This window comes from Pelobates fuscus, chromosome 3, assembly GCF_036172605.1.
Source record: "Pelobates fuscus isolate aPelFus1 chromosome 3, aPelFus1.pri, whole genome shotgun sequence".
In the NCBI taxonomy this organism is placed as follows: Eukaryota; Metazoa; Chordata; class Amphibia; order Anura; family Pelobatidae; genus Pelobates; species Pelobates fuscus.
The window spans coordinates 237,460,138-237,477,096 of record NC_086319.1 but is presented as its reverse complement, the minus strand read 5'-3'; the positions used below and the strand labels follow the sequence as shown (position 1 = coordinate 237,477,096).

The 16,959-nt window shown below is 34.9% G+C and overlaps 1 protein-coding gene across 29 annotated transcripts in view; it reads left to right on the top strand.

Annotated features, from left to right (window-relative positions):
* The window catches only part of CELF2 (CUGBP Elav-like family member 2), a 395,195-nt gene that overhangs the window by 323,488 nt on the left and 54,748 nt on the right, over positions 1 to 16,959 (top strand). For all 29 annotated transcript variants that reach the window (XM_063448243.1, XM_063448239.1, XM_063448242.1 and 26 more), the window contains 2 exons: positions 5,038 to 5,196; positions 6,903 to 6,966. In XM_063448243.1, the coding sequence (XP_063304313.1) occupies positions 5,038 to 5,196; positions 6,903 to 6,966 (223 nt within the window). The remainder of the gene's footprint in view (positions 1 to 5,037; positions 5,197 to 6,902; positions 6,967 to 16,959) is intronic.

Genomic DNA, 16,959 nt, shown 5'->3' with positions numbered 1-16,959 from the left:
CTCATCACGGTATCTCTGTGCATTCAAAATGCCATCAATATAAATGCACCTGTGTTTGTTGTCTATAACATACGCCTGCCCAAACCATAACCCCACCACTACCATGGGCCACTCGATCCACAACGTTGACATCAGCAAACCACTCACCCACACAACGCCATACACGCTGTTTGCCATCTGCCCTGTACAGTGAAAACCGGGATCCATCCATGAAGAGAACACCTCTCCAAAGTGCCAGGTGCCATCAAATGTGAGCATTTACACAAGGAACTAAAAGTGTATATGCACTATAGAGGTGAAGAGGTACTCAGTTCAGCTGCACTGTACCACAGTGACTCAAAAATGTATACACAGCTAAGAATAATATTACCACAAAAAAGCGCGCTTGAACTGATGACAAAATTGATCTGTAGATAACAGAAAAAAACACAATATAATGCAGACAATCTGGATAGTGTAATGTACAATAAGGGGTAATGGGAAGAACTCACATGGACCAGAGCCCTATCACCCCTGGCTCTGGGTTTGAGAGGGAAGTATCCTACTGTGCTGACAGGATCCGGATGGTATGCTCCCAGTGAACAAATGATTCTATGCAATACAGTACAGAGAGAGGCAGAAACCCCTAATTGAATAGTATCTTTCTTACTTAAGAGTAAAAACTCTTACTTTGCAATTGGTGGGTATGCCAGTAAAATCGACACACATACACGCATGTAAGGACAGAGTAAAACAGCTGTCTCCATTCAATACAGTCACTTCCGGGTTCGCCAGTATCGAATCACATGATCTCTTCCAGGTCCGCCTTATCTGTGACATCATACTAATGTGAGCATTTGCCCACTCAAGATCGTTACGCAACGAACTGCAGCCAGATCGAGACCCTGATGAGGGCGACGAGCATGCAGATGAGCTTCCCTGATACAGTTTCTGACAGTTTGTGCAGAAAATCTCTGGTTATGAAACTGATTGTTGCAGCAGTTATCCGGGTAGCTGGTCTCAGACGATCTTGAAGGTGAATATGCTGGATGTGGAGGTCCTGGGCTGGTGTGGTTACATGTGGTCTGCGGTTGTGAGGACGGTTGGATGTACTGCCAAATTCTCTGAAATGTTTTTGGAGATGGCTTATGGTAGAGAAATTAACATTCGATTCACGGGCAACAGCTCTGGTGGACATTGCTGCAGTCAGCATGCCAATTGCACGCTCCCTCAAAACGTGCGACATCTGTGGCATTGTGCTGTGCTAGAGTGGCCTTTTATTGTGGCCAGCCTAAGGCACACCTGTGCAATAATCATGCTGTCTAATCAGCATCTTGATATGCCACACCTGTGAGATGGATGGATTATCTCAGCAAAGGAGAAGTGCTCACTAACACAGATTTAGACAGATTTGTGAACAATATTTGAGAGAAATAGGAATTGTGTACATAGAAAAAGTCTTAGATCTGATCTTTGAGTTCAGCTCATGAAAAATGCAAAAACAAAAGTGTTGGTTTATCATTTTGTTCAGTGTAAATACATATATATATATATATATATATATATATATATATATATATATATATGACGTCATTGATAATGTTATGGGACAGGATTTCCTTGATATCCCACTATAAGACATCTTCTCTGAACTTTCTCTGTGCGATGTGGAAGCCATAGAGATGCTGCAAAGTCAATTATCAGATTTAAACCACTGAGCAAACTACAAGCTAAGACCACTGAAAAAACTACAGTCTTCTAATGTATCAAATCTTGATTTAGCTGAATGTTGTATTGTAGAGGATTTTACAAGATTATGCTTTAAGCAACCTATTCTAGTCAGTGGATATAAAATAAAATAAAACCATTACATGTGACAAAAATATGAAAACATGGCAGTTTCTATATTTTTATAATTAATTTGCCAATTTTCTGCTTAGATTGTATTTTAAAACAATGCAACATGTGGTTGTACAGAAGCAGTGAAGTAATTTCCAACAACATAGCTAAGGATTTAAATTGATTGCCAGAGAGAACATTTTACGGAAAAGCTGCCTCCACTTTAATTAAAAGGAAAAACAATAAACCCATGCTTTTAGTGAGGAGCGAAGTCTATAAAATAAATAAAAGGTGCATTTCTCGTAATCCTACATTTCTACTTTGGCTTCTTAAATCACTCTAACCTCCAGCTGTGAATCAGTAGGTCTGTGGGATTATGCATTTTTTGCTCTTATTGTTTTTCTACAAAAGCTACAGGAATTCACACCCTAGATTTTGCTATTATAGATCAATTGGTTTCACACCTTACCTCCATTTGCATGGATTTGTATGGGTTCAGGATATGGTAGATAGGTCTTTGTCAGTGATATGTATGAGATGTTAGGATAGGATTATATCCACTCCAGACCATACAAATTTGATGAAATTGGCCAGCATTGGCCAGATCTTATATTATTGCTTTGTCCGTGGAATACACAAGCCATGGAGTGTAGTAAACACAATGCCTTCAAGGGATTTATCCTGGACACTAGTCTTGATGCAGACTATGTACAATCAATGATATAAAGCGGCAAATATAAAGATGAATGTATAATTTCAGTCTGTTAGCAATTTAATATAAACTCATTTTCATTTGAAAATGGCAGTAGTCTGGCTTTTTTTAATATGCCTCTAACTGGGGTGTGCAACTTAAGATCCTTTCACTAGCTGACTGATCCATGATTGTATTGCATTATCCCACTTCACCTAGATCACACTGAGGTGTTTTATTTTGATAGGGGAGAAATTGGTTTCACTTGCATGCAATGTCATTATTGATCTTCACATCTAACCAAGCATAGACAAGATGTCCTGGCCTATCATCCTCACACCTAGCTCTGTGGAAACAAATCTGTCAATCACAGTTTATGGACATTGGCTTAACCTCATTGAACTGTCAAAGATCTCTGTTTTTCCAAGATGTTCTGGAGTAGGACTATGGTATACAGCACAAGCCTTAGTAGTTTCAGAAGGGTGGCATCAATAGTTAAGAAGCAAATGAGTATCACTAATTATTTCAAATGTATTCATAAAAACAAAGTATCTCATCAAATGGTAGTCATTAGTAGTTTCATGTCCCTATTGGTCCAGAAAGTATTTCTTAGTGAGATAACTTAGAGAACCATCACTCCGCAAGAGGCCATTGTTATGACAGGCTATGTATTATGTCGTATACAGGGTAATGCATACATTCCAGTGAAAGTTTTGCATACTGATAGTCAGAGCTCAAAATTTCAAATCCTACTGTATTAGACAGTTATAAAAATGACATGGCACACTCACCAGGGAAGAATTTTTAATTTGTTAATAGCTAGCGAGTGAATGGAAATTTTGAGCAAAACAAATATTTGTTGATCCACTTATCTATTGTTATCCACAATTAACTCTTTTACATTTTTTTTTTAACTATACATTCTGGCAAACTACAATGTGGCTTAAGAGGGAACCCCAAATAACTAGAGAAAAAGGCCCAGTTCCACTGTTTGTAAGGCATTTATTCATAAAGGTATCATATGTGCTGATTTTCATGGTCCCGTTTTTCATTACAACTAAACAAGTTTCATTCAAAAACAAAGAACCTATTTTATAGAAAACCACTTTCTCAAATCATTATGAAATTTAAAATTGGTTTCTGCTTTTGAATTCACCAATGTGTGAAAATTGGAGAAGGCACAATAGGATGAATGAGATCGAAATAAAATACACAAATTGTTTTTATGCAATCCAATAAAAAGAAAAATCCAAAAATAGAATGTGATGTTGCAGTACAGATATTAATGCATATAGCACTCCATTTCAATATATTCTATAGAAGGAGATTTGTTTTGATTCTATCTAAAACAGACCCATCTGTCTGTTTTTAAACCTTATAATAATCCCCTCTAACAATAATGCTTTATTCAAATACAGTAGATGCTAGTGCACCAATCTTATTTAAATGCATATTTGATAGCAAATGCCAACAAAAGTTGAACCTCTGATAATAAAATAGAGGTGTTTATGTGTAAAGTAACTGAATTAAATAAAAGTAGAATTAATGTTATTTTTGTGAATAATCAGATTTATTATTCTCTATTTCATGAACACCTTCCATACTAATCACAACATCTAGTACAAGGGTAGGCAACCTTTAGCGCTACAGATGTTGTGGACTACATCTCCCATAATGTTCTTACAACCATAATGCTGGCAAAGCATCATGGGAGATGTATTCACAACATTGGGAGTCCCAAAGGTTGCCTACCCCTATCTAAATATTGTCTTAGAGTACCACTGGGGCAATCAATGCATTCAAGTGTCAGTCTCAGTACCACAACCACTATACCAGAATGTAGTTGTTATGGTACCAGGAGTCTCCTTGTTCCATCCCATGGTAAGTAGTAAAATTGTTTTCAAATAGTTTGCCATATACCTGGGACACAAAGGTTTCTCATAAACTATCCCCACTTCGATATAATTAAATTGTAAGTTTCCATTCAACATGAAATACATTAATTCTGCCATTATTTATACATAAATAATCAGCTGAGAGTTTTAGTTGACACTCTCAGCCATTGATTTCTGCCCAAAGAGGAGCTGAATTTATGTAAATAATGTAGGGAACTCTGCTTAAGAGATATCTGAAGAGGACAGCCAGAAGGCATTCGGGGGACACAGGTAAGAGAGAAACTGTTCAAAAACCATTTGACTACTTACCATGGGACCTGGGAGGAACTTCTGATACCATTACCACTACAGCATGATGGGGTGACTATGACGATTAAAGTGCCTCTTGTACTTTAGTATTTAAGGCAATCACAGCAATATTTTGATTCATATTCATTAATAAAAGGAAAAAAACCCATTGGGAATACCCTTTAAGAATGTCTCTCTACATGATATCCAGATGCGTTTCTGAAAACGAACTGAATTTGTATATAAAAGGAAGCACATTACCAAGTCATTAAATTGGCGAAAATCAGGAAAATAATGTATTAGGTATTGTATCATATCCCAGTTTTTGTAATTTTCCCTATACAGGGCTGCTCTTCACCTATAGTGGTGAAATTTGCCGATACCCAAAAAGATAAGGAGCAGAGACGCCTGCAACAGCAATTAGCACAGCAAATGCAACAGCTTAATACTGCCACCTGGGGGAACCTCACTGGCCTTGGCGGACTGACACCACAATATTTGGCAGTAAGTATGTTAAAAAAAATTGCTATTTGTAACAATTTTGCACTCTATTTACTTATTTTTTATTAGTTTTTGGGTAAGTTTGACCATTTATTCAGTTTTCATGTTGTCTGGTTTTCTTTTCTTACTTTATTCAAGAGACTTTTTAAGGGTTTATAATATTTTAATGTTTATGTTTAATGTTCGGTGAGTAGTATATGATTTTCTAAGGAAACGTATTATTCTAGTGCCACAATCTGTCCTCAGACAACACTAACTGGCCAGAATTTGAGTATATGCCTGCTATACAACCAAGTAAAAATAAAAATAAATGAGTCTCTGATTAAGTCACCTATGCCTAAAGAAAGGATATCAAGAGGTTTTGCCCTGTTGATGGGTACAGACGACAAGATTGAGAACAATGTAACATTTCATAACTTGAAAATAGACCAATCAAATATATATTTGGTAATACACTACATATACTGGCACATTACTCTATTGCGAAGTTGTTTGGATGACATTAATACAGGATGCCATGGGTTATAGGGTTATACAACCATTGTTACTCCAGCTGTTGTAGAATACTTCTCCCATAATACTCTCATAGCTATATTGATGATAAAGCATCAGGGAAGGTATAGTCCATGTGTAGTTCCAAAGGTTGCCTACCTCTGGCTTATACCATTCTCCAAATACACATAAAAATACATAAGTAATAGAAGATCTTTTTTTCCATATGTTATTTGTAATTAGAACTGAAATGATCCTCAGTCTCTTTAAATATTCTTGAAGTTGTAGTTCAAAATTTCTTTGTAGAAATATGAAATGGTGGCTGGTTAAAAATAGATTAAAAGTCGAGCAAGTACAATGATGTAATTGAGCTGTCCGAGGTACTAGTGAAAGTCAAAAAACACAAGCGTTACTGGTAACAATTAGAAAAAAGAAGTAAATAAAAAAAATCTTATTCCATTTTATGATTTTCTACATGAAGCTAAAAGTGTAACAAGCATGTTTTTCCTATCAAACAGGAAATAATGATTGTGAAATATTTCATTTAGTTCATGTTTAATAATGTGTTATCTGCAGCATTTAAATATGATGAGTAATTATGAATTAATTGAAAGGCCATATGGGTACATTAGTGGGAAATATGACTAATGCATATACAGTTCATGCAAGTAGCGGCTTCATGGATTGTCAATAGATGTTAGGTAAAATATGCACATGTCTGTATCACTTCCATTGCAATGAATGTGCAGAATCTGGCACAATACTACTGATGAAAAAAGAAAAAAAAAAGAAAGAAAGAAAGAAAGAAAGGAAAAATAATACCTTTCAGAAAGGAAAAAAAAAAGAAAATAAAAAAAATCTACAAAGATGAGTTATGGTAACTACAATACTACTGAGGGTTTTAATTAGTCGCGCTGTGTCGGTTTAAATGTATTTAACACCTGGCTGTTAAATAGACTAAATTGATTAATTGTTTTTAAAGCAGTCATTTTATTGAGTCTCCCTAGTGTGTTCTTCTTTCTTTGCAGAGATTAGACATTGATATAGATTTACAGCATCGACTCAGGGGACATTGCGTCCGTCCGTGGGCAAAAAAGTATTTAAGCAATGAGGGGGGGTGCAGGGCGGAATAAAACATGCATGACAATGCATACGAAAAAGTCTATTTGTCTCATTTTGAAAGCTTCATTGCTTGATTTTTCTTTTTTTATGTGCAGCTCCTGCAGCAAGCCGCCTCCTCCAGTAACCTGGGCGCATTTAGCGGCATTCAGCAAATGGCTGGTAAGTGGAGTAAAAAGCATTTAATTTTAGCCAATTATGCCCTATTTTCTCTGGCTCTTAAGTTCTTTTGCACTAATGATGTTCTGTTAAAAAGAGACACCCCTCTGTTAAATTCTCAATTGAAACACTTGCTCTCTTAGAAATGGAAAATTGAACCAACTGCTCCGAGGTTGAACAAGTAGTTTATGTAGCATTAGTCACCCGCCATTTGTCCTAAGCAACCAATTGTAAAAGGCAGGAGAGCTTTTAGTCCCTGCAGCTCCATCATATTCTAATAAAGGTGACGACAAAACAACCGCAGGATCTCGGTTTAACTTCAATGGAGATTTCAATGGCCTGGCGACCAATTTAGTGACAACTCAGGCATTTTACAGGAAGCAGTGGCTGTTGGGAAAGAAAATGTTCTTATGTTCTTTGGCAAAAGCTACGATTATAGGCACGAAGTCAACACAGATTTTAAATTGCTTTGAAATGAAATAGGAATACAGAAAATCCACAAAACAAAATTACCCAACAAAAACATGTTTTTAAAATGTTCCCCCCTCAAAAAAAAAAAAAATATTTGTTAGTTCCAAAAAAAAAAATTAAAAAAAATCAAAGCATGGCTATATTTGAAAGGCAGTGAGTTGAACAATTTCTCTATAATGAGCTCTGCCTGTAGTAGCTGATGTGTAGTGATTAGTGAAAGGTCATTCCAACTGTGTGACCTTCCATGCTGATTCTGTAACTTAACATGGAGATGCAGAAGGCAGGACGTGCTGTAAATCAGAGCTCGGATGCCCATTATGCCTGCCGCGTGAAACCGTCAGGAAGCTTTCTATTTGTTTGATGCAAAAGCAAAACAATTTGGAGCATTAATGTGGCTGTATTTTATTTTAATCATGACCCCCATTGCATTAATGAATATGTAATCTGCGTAGCAAGGACGAGATGTCCCCGTTTTTCTATTCTGGACCGTGTCACACACCACTTTTCTTTTGTGCCAGGCTTATTTTATTTCATACTAAAAGGCAGGGTTAGCATCTAAAGAGATGCCAGTCTTGTATATCTAAAGAAACATGGATCAGGATCATTTGCCCTTGCTTGCTGTGCTACTTTTTTCTTTTCCATCTTTTGTGCATCTCATCTTGTACTTAAACAAATATTAATCATTTAAAAAACATTTCAAGTACACCTGTCTTAAAGTGTGTTCATTCCTAAGAAAAAAAAAGCATATTATCTCCCACTTTCAGAAAAAAAAATCTAATTTGGAAGTAAGGTTTTTCTTTTTATTATTTTTATTATTATTTATTTATTTAATTTATTGTCCTATTGTTGAATTCAGGATTTCATGGGCATGACTCTGAATATGTTGATGGGCCTAATGAAAGCGGTTAAAGTTATATTTCCAATGTCACGGTAGCTATTAAATAGACAGCTTTCTGCTGGGCCATGTGGTTTTTGGATTCTGTCTATTGTACAATTGCAATGTGGCAGATTTGAATTTAAGGCTGCACATACAACAGGAAACCTGGCCATTACAGCCAGTACAGATGCAAAACTAATCAAGAATTGGGAATATATTCATAACTCCAAAGAGTGATCAAATATATAATGAGTGGAGCATTGTTGTAGAGACAACAATCTATTTTATAATAAATGAATAAAAAGAAACAACTGAATATGTATTTTGTGTCTACTTTGGACTTATATCAAAGTATGGGCCTGGAGCTCCTGCTCCAATAGTCCCTATGTTAATTATGCCAAAATTGACCTCTTCTACTGTGCCCACATGTTCATTTTCTGCAGTCTTAGTGACATATCACAAATAGTTTTTGGATTTTTGAAGTCAGGGATGGAAACAGCTGAGAAGTTTGTAGAACAAGTTGGTTCCAAAAGCTGTATTTCCCATATTAAAAGAGGAATGCTTTGTGTTTTTTTGCTTTAGTTTGTTTGTTTATTTGTTTGTTTTTTCCCTTATTTAAAACAACCTCAAGTTATCAGTGTATGTGAAAATAGTTGTATTTAGTAAATGAACGTAATATAATACAGTGTGGGTTTACAGTACAAAATATATGCTTCAAAATGCAAAAATGTTTTTTTTCCCCCAAAATGTGTTTTTTGTTATATATGATGGTGTGAAGTACTTTTGCCAGACACTTGTTTCCTATAACTGAATGGTTAAAAAGTGTATAAAGCATATAACATTTTATAACATGCTAGCTGTGGTTCACAAAAATGCAGCATGCACGTTAGAAAGAACATAAAAACATTAGGAATCTTGATAGAACACTACCAAAGAGCCTAATCTTTGGATGACTTAGTATCCTCCATTCATAGTTGAAATTCAGTCATGTATGCTGGTGTGTGCATTGGAACTGAACTATTCTATGGCATGCCTTGCAATTCTGAAAATAGCTGTTAGTTATTCAGCAGACTCACTGTGATTCGCTATGCTCCTATTTAAAAATACTAAACAAAATATATCTTTAATGTGGTGTACATTATGCTGCAGCGCTTATAAGGGTCATTGTTAAACTGTAGGGAGCTGCTCGCTGACCTTACACTATGACCTCTTGTTTATTAGGCAACTGCTAGAAAAAGTAGATAATAGATATTGTTCTGGATCAGGGAGGCAACATGTTTTTAACCCCTTAAGGACCAAACTTCTGGAATAAAATGGAATAATGACGTGTCACACACGTCATGTGTCCTTAAGGGGTTAAATATAATTAATATAGATAGCCTTGCATACATATTCACCCTCATTGGATGTTTCCATAATATGTACTGTTACAACAAGGAACCCTTAACAAAGCATGTTTTATTGTGACTCAAAAATGAGAGATGTTCCAGTCTGGATATGGTTTATTATATTTTTAAATTAAAGAATAGTGTGTAAATTGAAAATACAGGCATAAACAATAATTTGCAATTAATAATATAAAACAAATAAAAAGATGAGATTTGAATATCATGCATTTCCTTCAAAAATTCATGTGCAAGATTTACAATGGGATCTTATCTAATCAAGAAATGAGCGATATTTACCGTACTTTCTATAGCACGGCCATAGGTGTAAAGAGGGTTTCTATTAGATTTACATCATGTCATCATATACAGCAGTGCTATCACCAATTAGTATCAAACAAAACTAAAGAATACAAAATAAAAAAATAACATTATTACTTCAAACATGTGTTGGCTCCTGGAGCGCGGCAGCAATATAGATATTTGTTGTTTGCTTAAGTATTAAATCCCATTGTTATGATCCCTAAATTAATTTTGGTGCAATTAACTTCTGAACCACTGGTAAGTCTAAATGAGTTCAAGAGATCCATGGATAACTATCATGTTGAAGGGGTGCTTTTCAATGGCAATGGTGGGAAAACTGATCAGGATTTAGGGAAGATGTATGGAACCAAATGTAAAGCAGTAAAGTAATAGAAAAAACTTACTGCAGCACAACACCTTTCACCGGGGCTTAATTTCAACTGCCAGTGTAATAAACAAACAAAAAAAAAACCTCTGACCGAAGCTACATTAGAGAGGTTTAACACCAAGAACCTAAAGGGGTAGAATGGCCCTGCCATGTCCAGACTTCAGTTGCATTTAGAATCTGCAAGAAGACTTGAAATATGCTGATCACCAATGACCCCCCACCATACCTGACAGAACTTGGTACATTTTTACTAAGGAGAAATGTCCAAAAATGTAGGATCAAATTTTCAAATCTAGTAGAGTCTTACACCAGAGGAGCTACATAAATATTCTGCATACCTATGCATCCAACAAATCTGCATTTTTCACAGAAAATTAACTCAAGCGTGAGGTATGCTATTATGTATCTAAAACTGTTGACACCTGGCCAATTTTAAATTCGGTCTAAAGAGCAAAAATAAATCTTGATTACAATAAAGCAATACACAAGGAGCAGCCATTGTCTATTATGTGGGCATTCTGGTGGTGGATCTCTACATAATGATAAATGTTGGCAAGACATGCTTTGGTTGTAGATCTACATCTCTTTTGGGAAATTGATATACATGACAAGAGCTAGATTACAAGCATATGGTAGCAGTGAACCGCCAGTCAAACCATTGGTTAGATGTCATGATTGTTCAATGACTACAAAACCAGTCTTTCAGTGGTTTATACCAGATCATTGCAGATACAAGAATAGACAGGTGTGTCAAATTGTGCAATTCTCATTATCCAAAGGATGACTGAGAGTGAAGAGCACTGTGATCTAACCATATTTGTATAATTGATGAGACATTATTGCTGTATCTGTTGCATTTTTGTTTAACTGTATCATTCCACTTTAGAAAACTAAGAAAAGGAACTGTGGTTGTGTAAATGATAAATAGTGTTTGGAGCTGATGCTTTAAATGTCCACAAGTGTATTCTAAAGGGGAACGTCGTGGTGGAGGCAAGAGTTTATCACTGGAGGGTTTTATCTGTGTGTTTTATTGTTTTCCAGATTCTAACTTCAGTTCCAATAAGACTTTCAATATTTTTTCCCGTACACGTTTCTCCCCACAGATATTCTGTGATCACTTGTTACAGCAACTCATTATTGCACTGGCATCTTTGAGTAATCTAAACCTGCTTCCTGACAATATAAATTGGCCTGGAGATGTATAGATCACTGAATTATTTTCTCATCCCAGCACCTGCCGGCTGTTGATATTTTTTCTTCTTCTTTTTTTTTTTTTTTTTTTTTTATATTCAGTTTTTTTTTCTAAATTTAATATATAAGTAAAAGCAAATAATACCAAGGAAATCTGAAACGGCTTCGATGGGCTTATCTGTAGCCATGTCAATAACAGAAATATTCCTAACACTTGACAGTTATTTAAGGTGGTATATACCTATCTAGCATATATGTCATTCTGGAGCCTTTGTAATAAAGCAATCATAGTCTCTCGCTTTAGAAAAAAATAACTTGCAAAAGATTTTTTAATACCAAATATTACAATGAAGAATCAAAGAATAACGGGTGTTTTAGAGGTTACTTTGTCATTGGAAAGAAAGCGTTTCTTTATATAAGACATTGTGGTTTGCTATTTTTCTAGTTCCAGTGTAATAGGGATAGGATTTAAAATAATCTCAGTCTTCGGTGACAACATTAAAAATACAGAAAAGCTATTATGCTTTAGTGGCCTTCATTTTTGGTGATCACTGATGCACAAAAATGACTGACTTTGCAAAGTATTACTCAGTTTCAAGAAATTCTTAAGATTTTGCATTAAAAAGGGTGAAGGTGGATATAAAAGCTGTCCTCGTTAAAGAATATATGAGTTTCTTATGGTCTTTCATTTCTTCACTCCCAGGTCAATTCTTAGGCAAGCAAAATGCAAAAACTTTATTAAAAAGGAAACCATCAATTCTGTAGTTATATATTTCATTAATTGGCACAATTATAGTGCATGTGGGGTTTAGGGGGTACCCATTTAAACTCTACAGTCAACATTATATCTTGGTATGAATTTGGTCCACTGGACTGAATTATTTGTGGGTGGAGATGAGGGATATGTATAGGTTAACATGACATTACCCTTAAAATGAAAATTGGGACATACATCTGTTCATTGGTATATGTTCTAGCTAACCAAATATCTGTGGTATTCATTGTAACCCAGATATGTGTGAATAACATAGCAGTGCAATGGGCATTACTGAAGATGTAGTTGACTTCCTAGAATAGCCATCACATAGTGTGGTAGCTGAGTTGAGCAACTAGTATGAGCCAGTAAGATCACATTTGTTCAGGTGTGCCATCAACAAATAGCACAACCTGCCATTAATGTAAGCTCCTGCAGTATGACAGAAAATCACTATTATCGTTCTGACTAAATTTCTGTCAGTGCTGGTAAAATATAATAATATATAATATAATACAATTTATGTGTATATTGCCCCGACACATATGGTTAATCCTGTAAAAAAAATAATTATTAGTATTTTAGTGTAGTTATCATTTGAAAACAGAATATTTTGGCACTTCTCACATAGACACTGTGCTATGTTAAGTGTTAAGTGTCTCAGGTAAATAGACCCTTTTACAAAGTTCCAGTAAAATAGGATACTCCATACCCATAATGCACTTCAGCTAGTTCTTTATGGGAGTGGAGTGGTCCTTTTTTAAGGAGTTATGGGTGATAGTTTTTAAAGTTAGAATTTAATGGTTTGGAGTTAAGGGTTAGTATAAATATAGGAATAACATGCCCGACCCCAGATAAGCCTTCTCTTTGTTCTCTATCATTACACACAGAGACATTGTAAACATATTATTAAGACACGCCACTTATTTAAACAAGTACATAGTTAATGGTAGAAAACAAAATAATCTATTTTTGTGTTACTTGTGTCCTTACAACAAACCCTGTTTTTTTTTTTTTTTTTGGGTGGGGAGGGGGTTCTAGTTGTTTAGAGAACATATTAAATAGTGATGTTGCTATATATTTAATCTGTGCTACTCACAGCAGCCTTTTAAGAAAAATAATTTCAACTTCCAACTACATTCTGATTGTTTTTTTCTAATCATCTAGTTGTTAATTCTGAGATCTTTTCAAATGAAAATTGCTCAGAAAACCAGCCATATTGATTGGCAAGGTGCATTATGGCTTTCAGTGTTTTTAACAAACATTTCACCTCATTATAGATATCTCCATTTGTGTTTAGATGATTAGTTAGCAGGTAAAAGCCAGAGTAGGGCAGAATACGATATTGCCTCTATATGTATTAACACCAATAATTTGATTTATGTGTAAATGCTTTGTGCAATACTTAGTTTACCCTAATCCAGCTTTGACAAATATGGGCTGCACAAGTCAGGTAATATGATTTAAGAGACCTGTCACTGTGTTTAAAATGATGCTTTTTATTCAAGCTTGCATTCTTTAAAAAAACACAAGATTAAATAGAATAGTAGCAATGTAAAACAGTAGTCTATAAGTGGCCGACATAGTCCCAAAGAGATCTTTTGTGCAGTAAAGGCTGAAGGAATATATTCTAAAAGCTGGTTTCCTAGACTTAAATGGATGTAGATTTTCTGTAAAAGCATGACGTTCCAAACCCTCTGTAGGGTATATTCCTGTTTAGAGATACACAGACCATATCCAATCTTCTATAAACTACTATTTTTTTCCTGCTATCCAGACATTTTTACAAGTGCAAATCAGCCACAGAGTTCAGTGGAGCAATTGCAATTGATTTAAACCCTGCAGCACATATTGGCATTGCAGAAATTGTATCAATGTGCATATTTGTCTGCTGCATGAAATGTGTAATTTACATATTTCTATATGTGAATCACACTACAATTTTATTGTATTTTTTATCTTACATTTTCTTTTTGTTCTGAGACCTTTTACAGTAGATAATACTGAAGTCTGAAAATAGCCCTCTTTTCTTTTATAAATAAGAATATTGTGACATTGAATCCACAAAATAAAGCTGCAGTATAAGAGATTGCCTATTCAAGGACCAAGCTGTTAGAAAGGTGGAATAGTAACAAGTATGCATCTGTGTACTATGCCTTAATGGTCAGCTACTGCTGTGAGATGTGACCCTTTCAAACCTTTCAAACCTTTCAAGAAAAAAGGGTTGCTAACATTTTAAACAATTTTCATTAGGGAACTATATTTATAAAAATAGAGGTCTACTTTTTATACATATATTAGAATCTATGTTAGTTTGAGAAGCCATGTTAGTCTACTAATATATTGACTGAGATGGATGGATGATAAGAACAGATATACAAAAATATACTTAGAGGGACACTATAGTCACCAGAACAACTACAGCTTATTGCATTTTTTTTCTGGGGAGTAGAATCATTACCTTCAGGCTTTTTGCTGTAAACACTGTCTTTTCAGAGAAAATGCAGTGTTTACATTACAGCCTAGATGGCTGTTAGAGATCCTTCCTGGGTCATGGCTGCCTAAAATGCATCCAAGCATTCAGTATCTCCTCCCTCTGCATGCAGACATTTTCCTCATAGAGATTTATTGATTCAATTCATCTCTATGAGGAGATGCTGATTGGTAAGGGCTGTGTTTGAATTGTGCTGGCTCTGCTCCTGATCTGCCTCCTTGTCAGTCTCAGCCAATACTATGGGTTAGCATTGTGATTGGATCAGGCCACCACTTCTGATGATGTCAGAGGTCAGAGGAAGTTCACAGGCAGAGGCAGCAGCTTCAGACTTGATACGAGTAAGATTTTACTATCTTTAGGGAGGAAAAGGGGGCCAAGGGGGCTAGATAGTGGTTTTAACACTATAGGGTCAGGAATACATATTTGTGTTCCTGGCCCTATAGTGCTCCTTTAAGATCTAAAGACAAATGTACCAGGGCTCGCACTAAAGGTTCCGTAATTATTATTGTGACAATAGATGATTATTCAACTGTGATGTTACTAATAGTATACTAACGACATAAATGGTATCTTAATATCTAATAGTGAGCTACTATATTAGTGTGTTTGCTTAGGGAATTTCTTAAAATACATTACATCACTAGTATAGTAATAGTTTATTTAATAATTATTTTATAATTTTGTGCCAAATAGTACTAATAGTACCAAAGTAAGTTATTGTTTCAATGTCCCAAAGTATTTGGCACAATACCAGATAATAGATTCAGTGTTTGTTGATTCCCAAGTACATTGAGATTTAATTCATTGCCTTTGAGTAACTAAGAAAAGCACAATCTTCACATTTTTTACATCAAATATAATTTTTATTTAAAAGTATTACCTATTTCAAAACACATTACTGGACAGGTTTTTTTCTCTCTTTCTAAGTATGCTGTCAATATTTAGAGTATGTGTTTACCAGTCACTAGTGACTTCTAAAATAATTTCTGCATGGTCCAGGATTTTATTTTTCTAAAACTCTTGCCATATTTTGACTCTGTACAGGGTACCTACGGGACAAAAATGAATACTGTTGCCTTCCTGATGCAATTAAATTATAATTTTTTTTGTCAATATTGAAAACAAGAAAATTGGACTGTATCATTTCTTTAACAGAATCTGCTGTCACATTGGAGCTACTGATGTTATTGCACAGAAAGAAAAACATTTTTTTTTTGTCAAACTAATGATTGTTCTCCAATGAGCATGTCTGTTAGAGTTCGCACCCAACATGGAAAAATATACATATCGTACTTGCAAATAGGTCCTTATTTTCACAGGATGGCATCTGTGACTGTACAGCTTCACTACAAAATTTTTCTGTGAATGTGCTAATAGGCCTTGTGAGGATGTTTTTATAACCACCCATCTGTCACTTTTTAACAGGCCTGATTGGCAAGCACTTGTAACAACTGACATCTGTTCGTGCTTATTGATATGTAGATTTATGATAATGACTATGAACAATAAGCGCCAAAATGACCCGAGGTGATTGTTACATTTTTGTGTGGCCTACCCTTAAGATAAAACAGGACTAAGAAATAATCTAATATACATATTAAAAATAATAATTAGATAAATATTAAACAAAACACACATAGAAACACCTATAAATAGATATCAGTAAAATATGTATTTCTTGTATCTACATTAGATATTAAATTGAATAAAATTATTTTGATAATTAATATCTAGTGGCGTTGTCATGTGCTATCATCAATATATTTACCATGTGTTGAATTTCTATATGCCATATGTACGATATGATCCACTAGCAGAGAAAGCACAATATGTGCTCCTTGCTCTGAACTCAAATTGGCCTCACTTAAGTTTTCTTAAAACTGTCATGACATCATTGTTTGTCTCCTATAAAGATTAAATACAACTATGTGATGCCAGGTAACGCATATTGGGGTGAATTAGGGGAAAGATTTGTACTGTTCACAATTTATTAACAAATACAGAATTAATATATCATTGGATAAGAAAACGATCACTTGCAGAAATCAAACTGCTACAATATATTATGCTTATAAATGTAAACATTGCATTTATCATAACTATAACTATAGAGATGATTTAGTTCACTATATG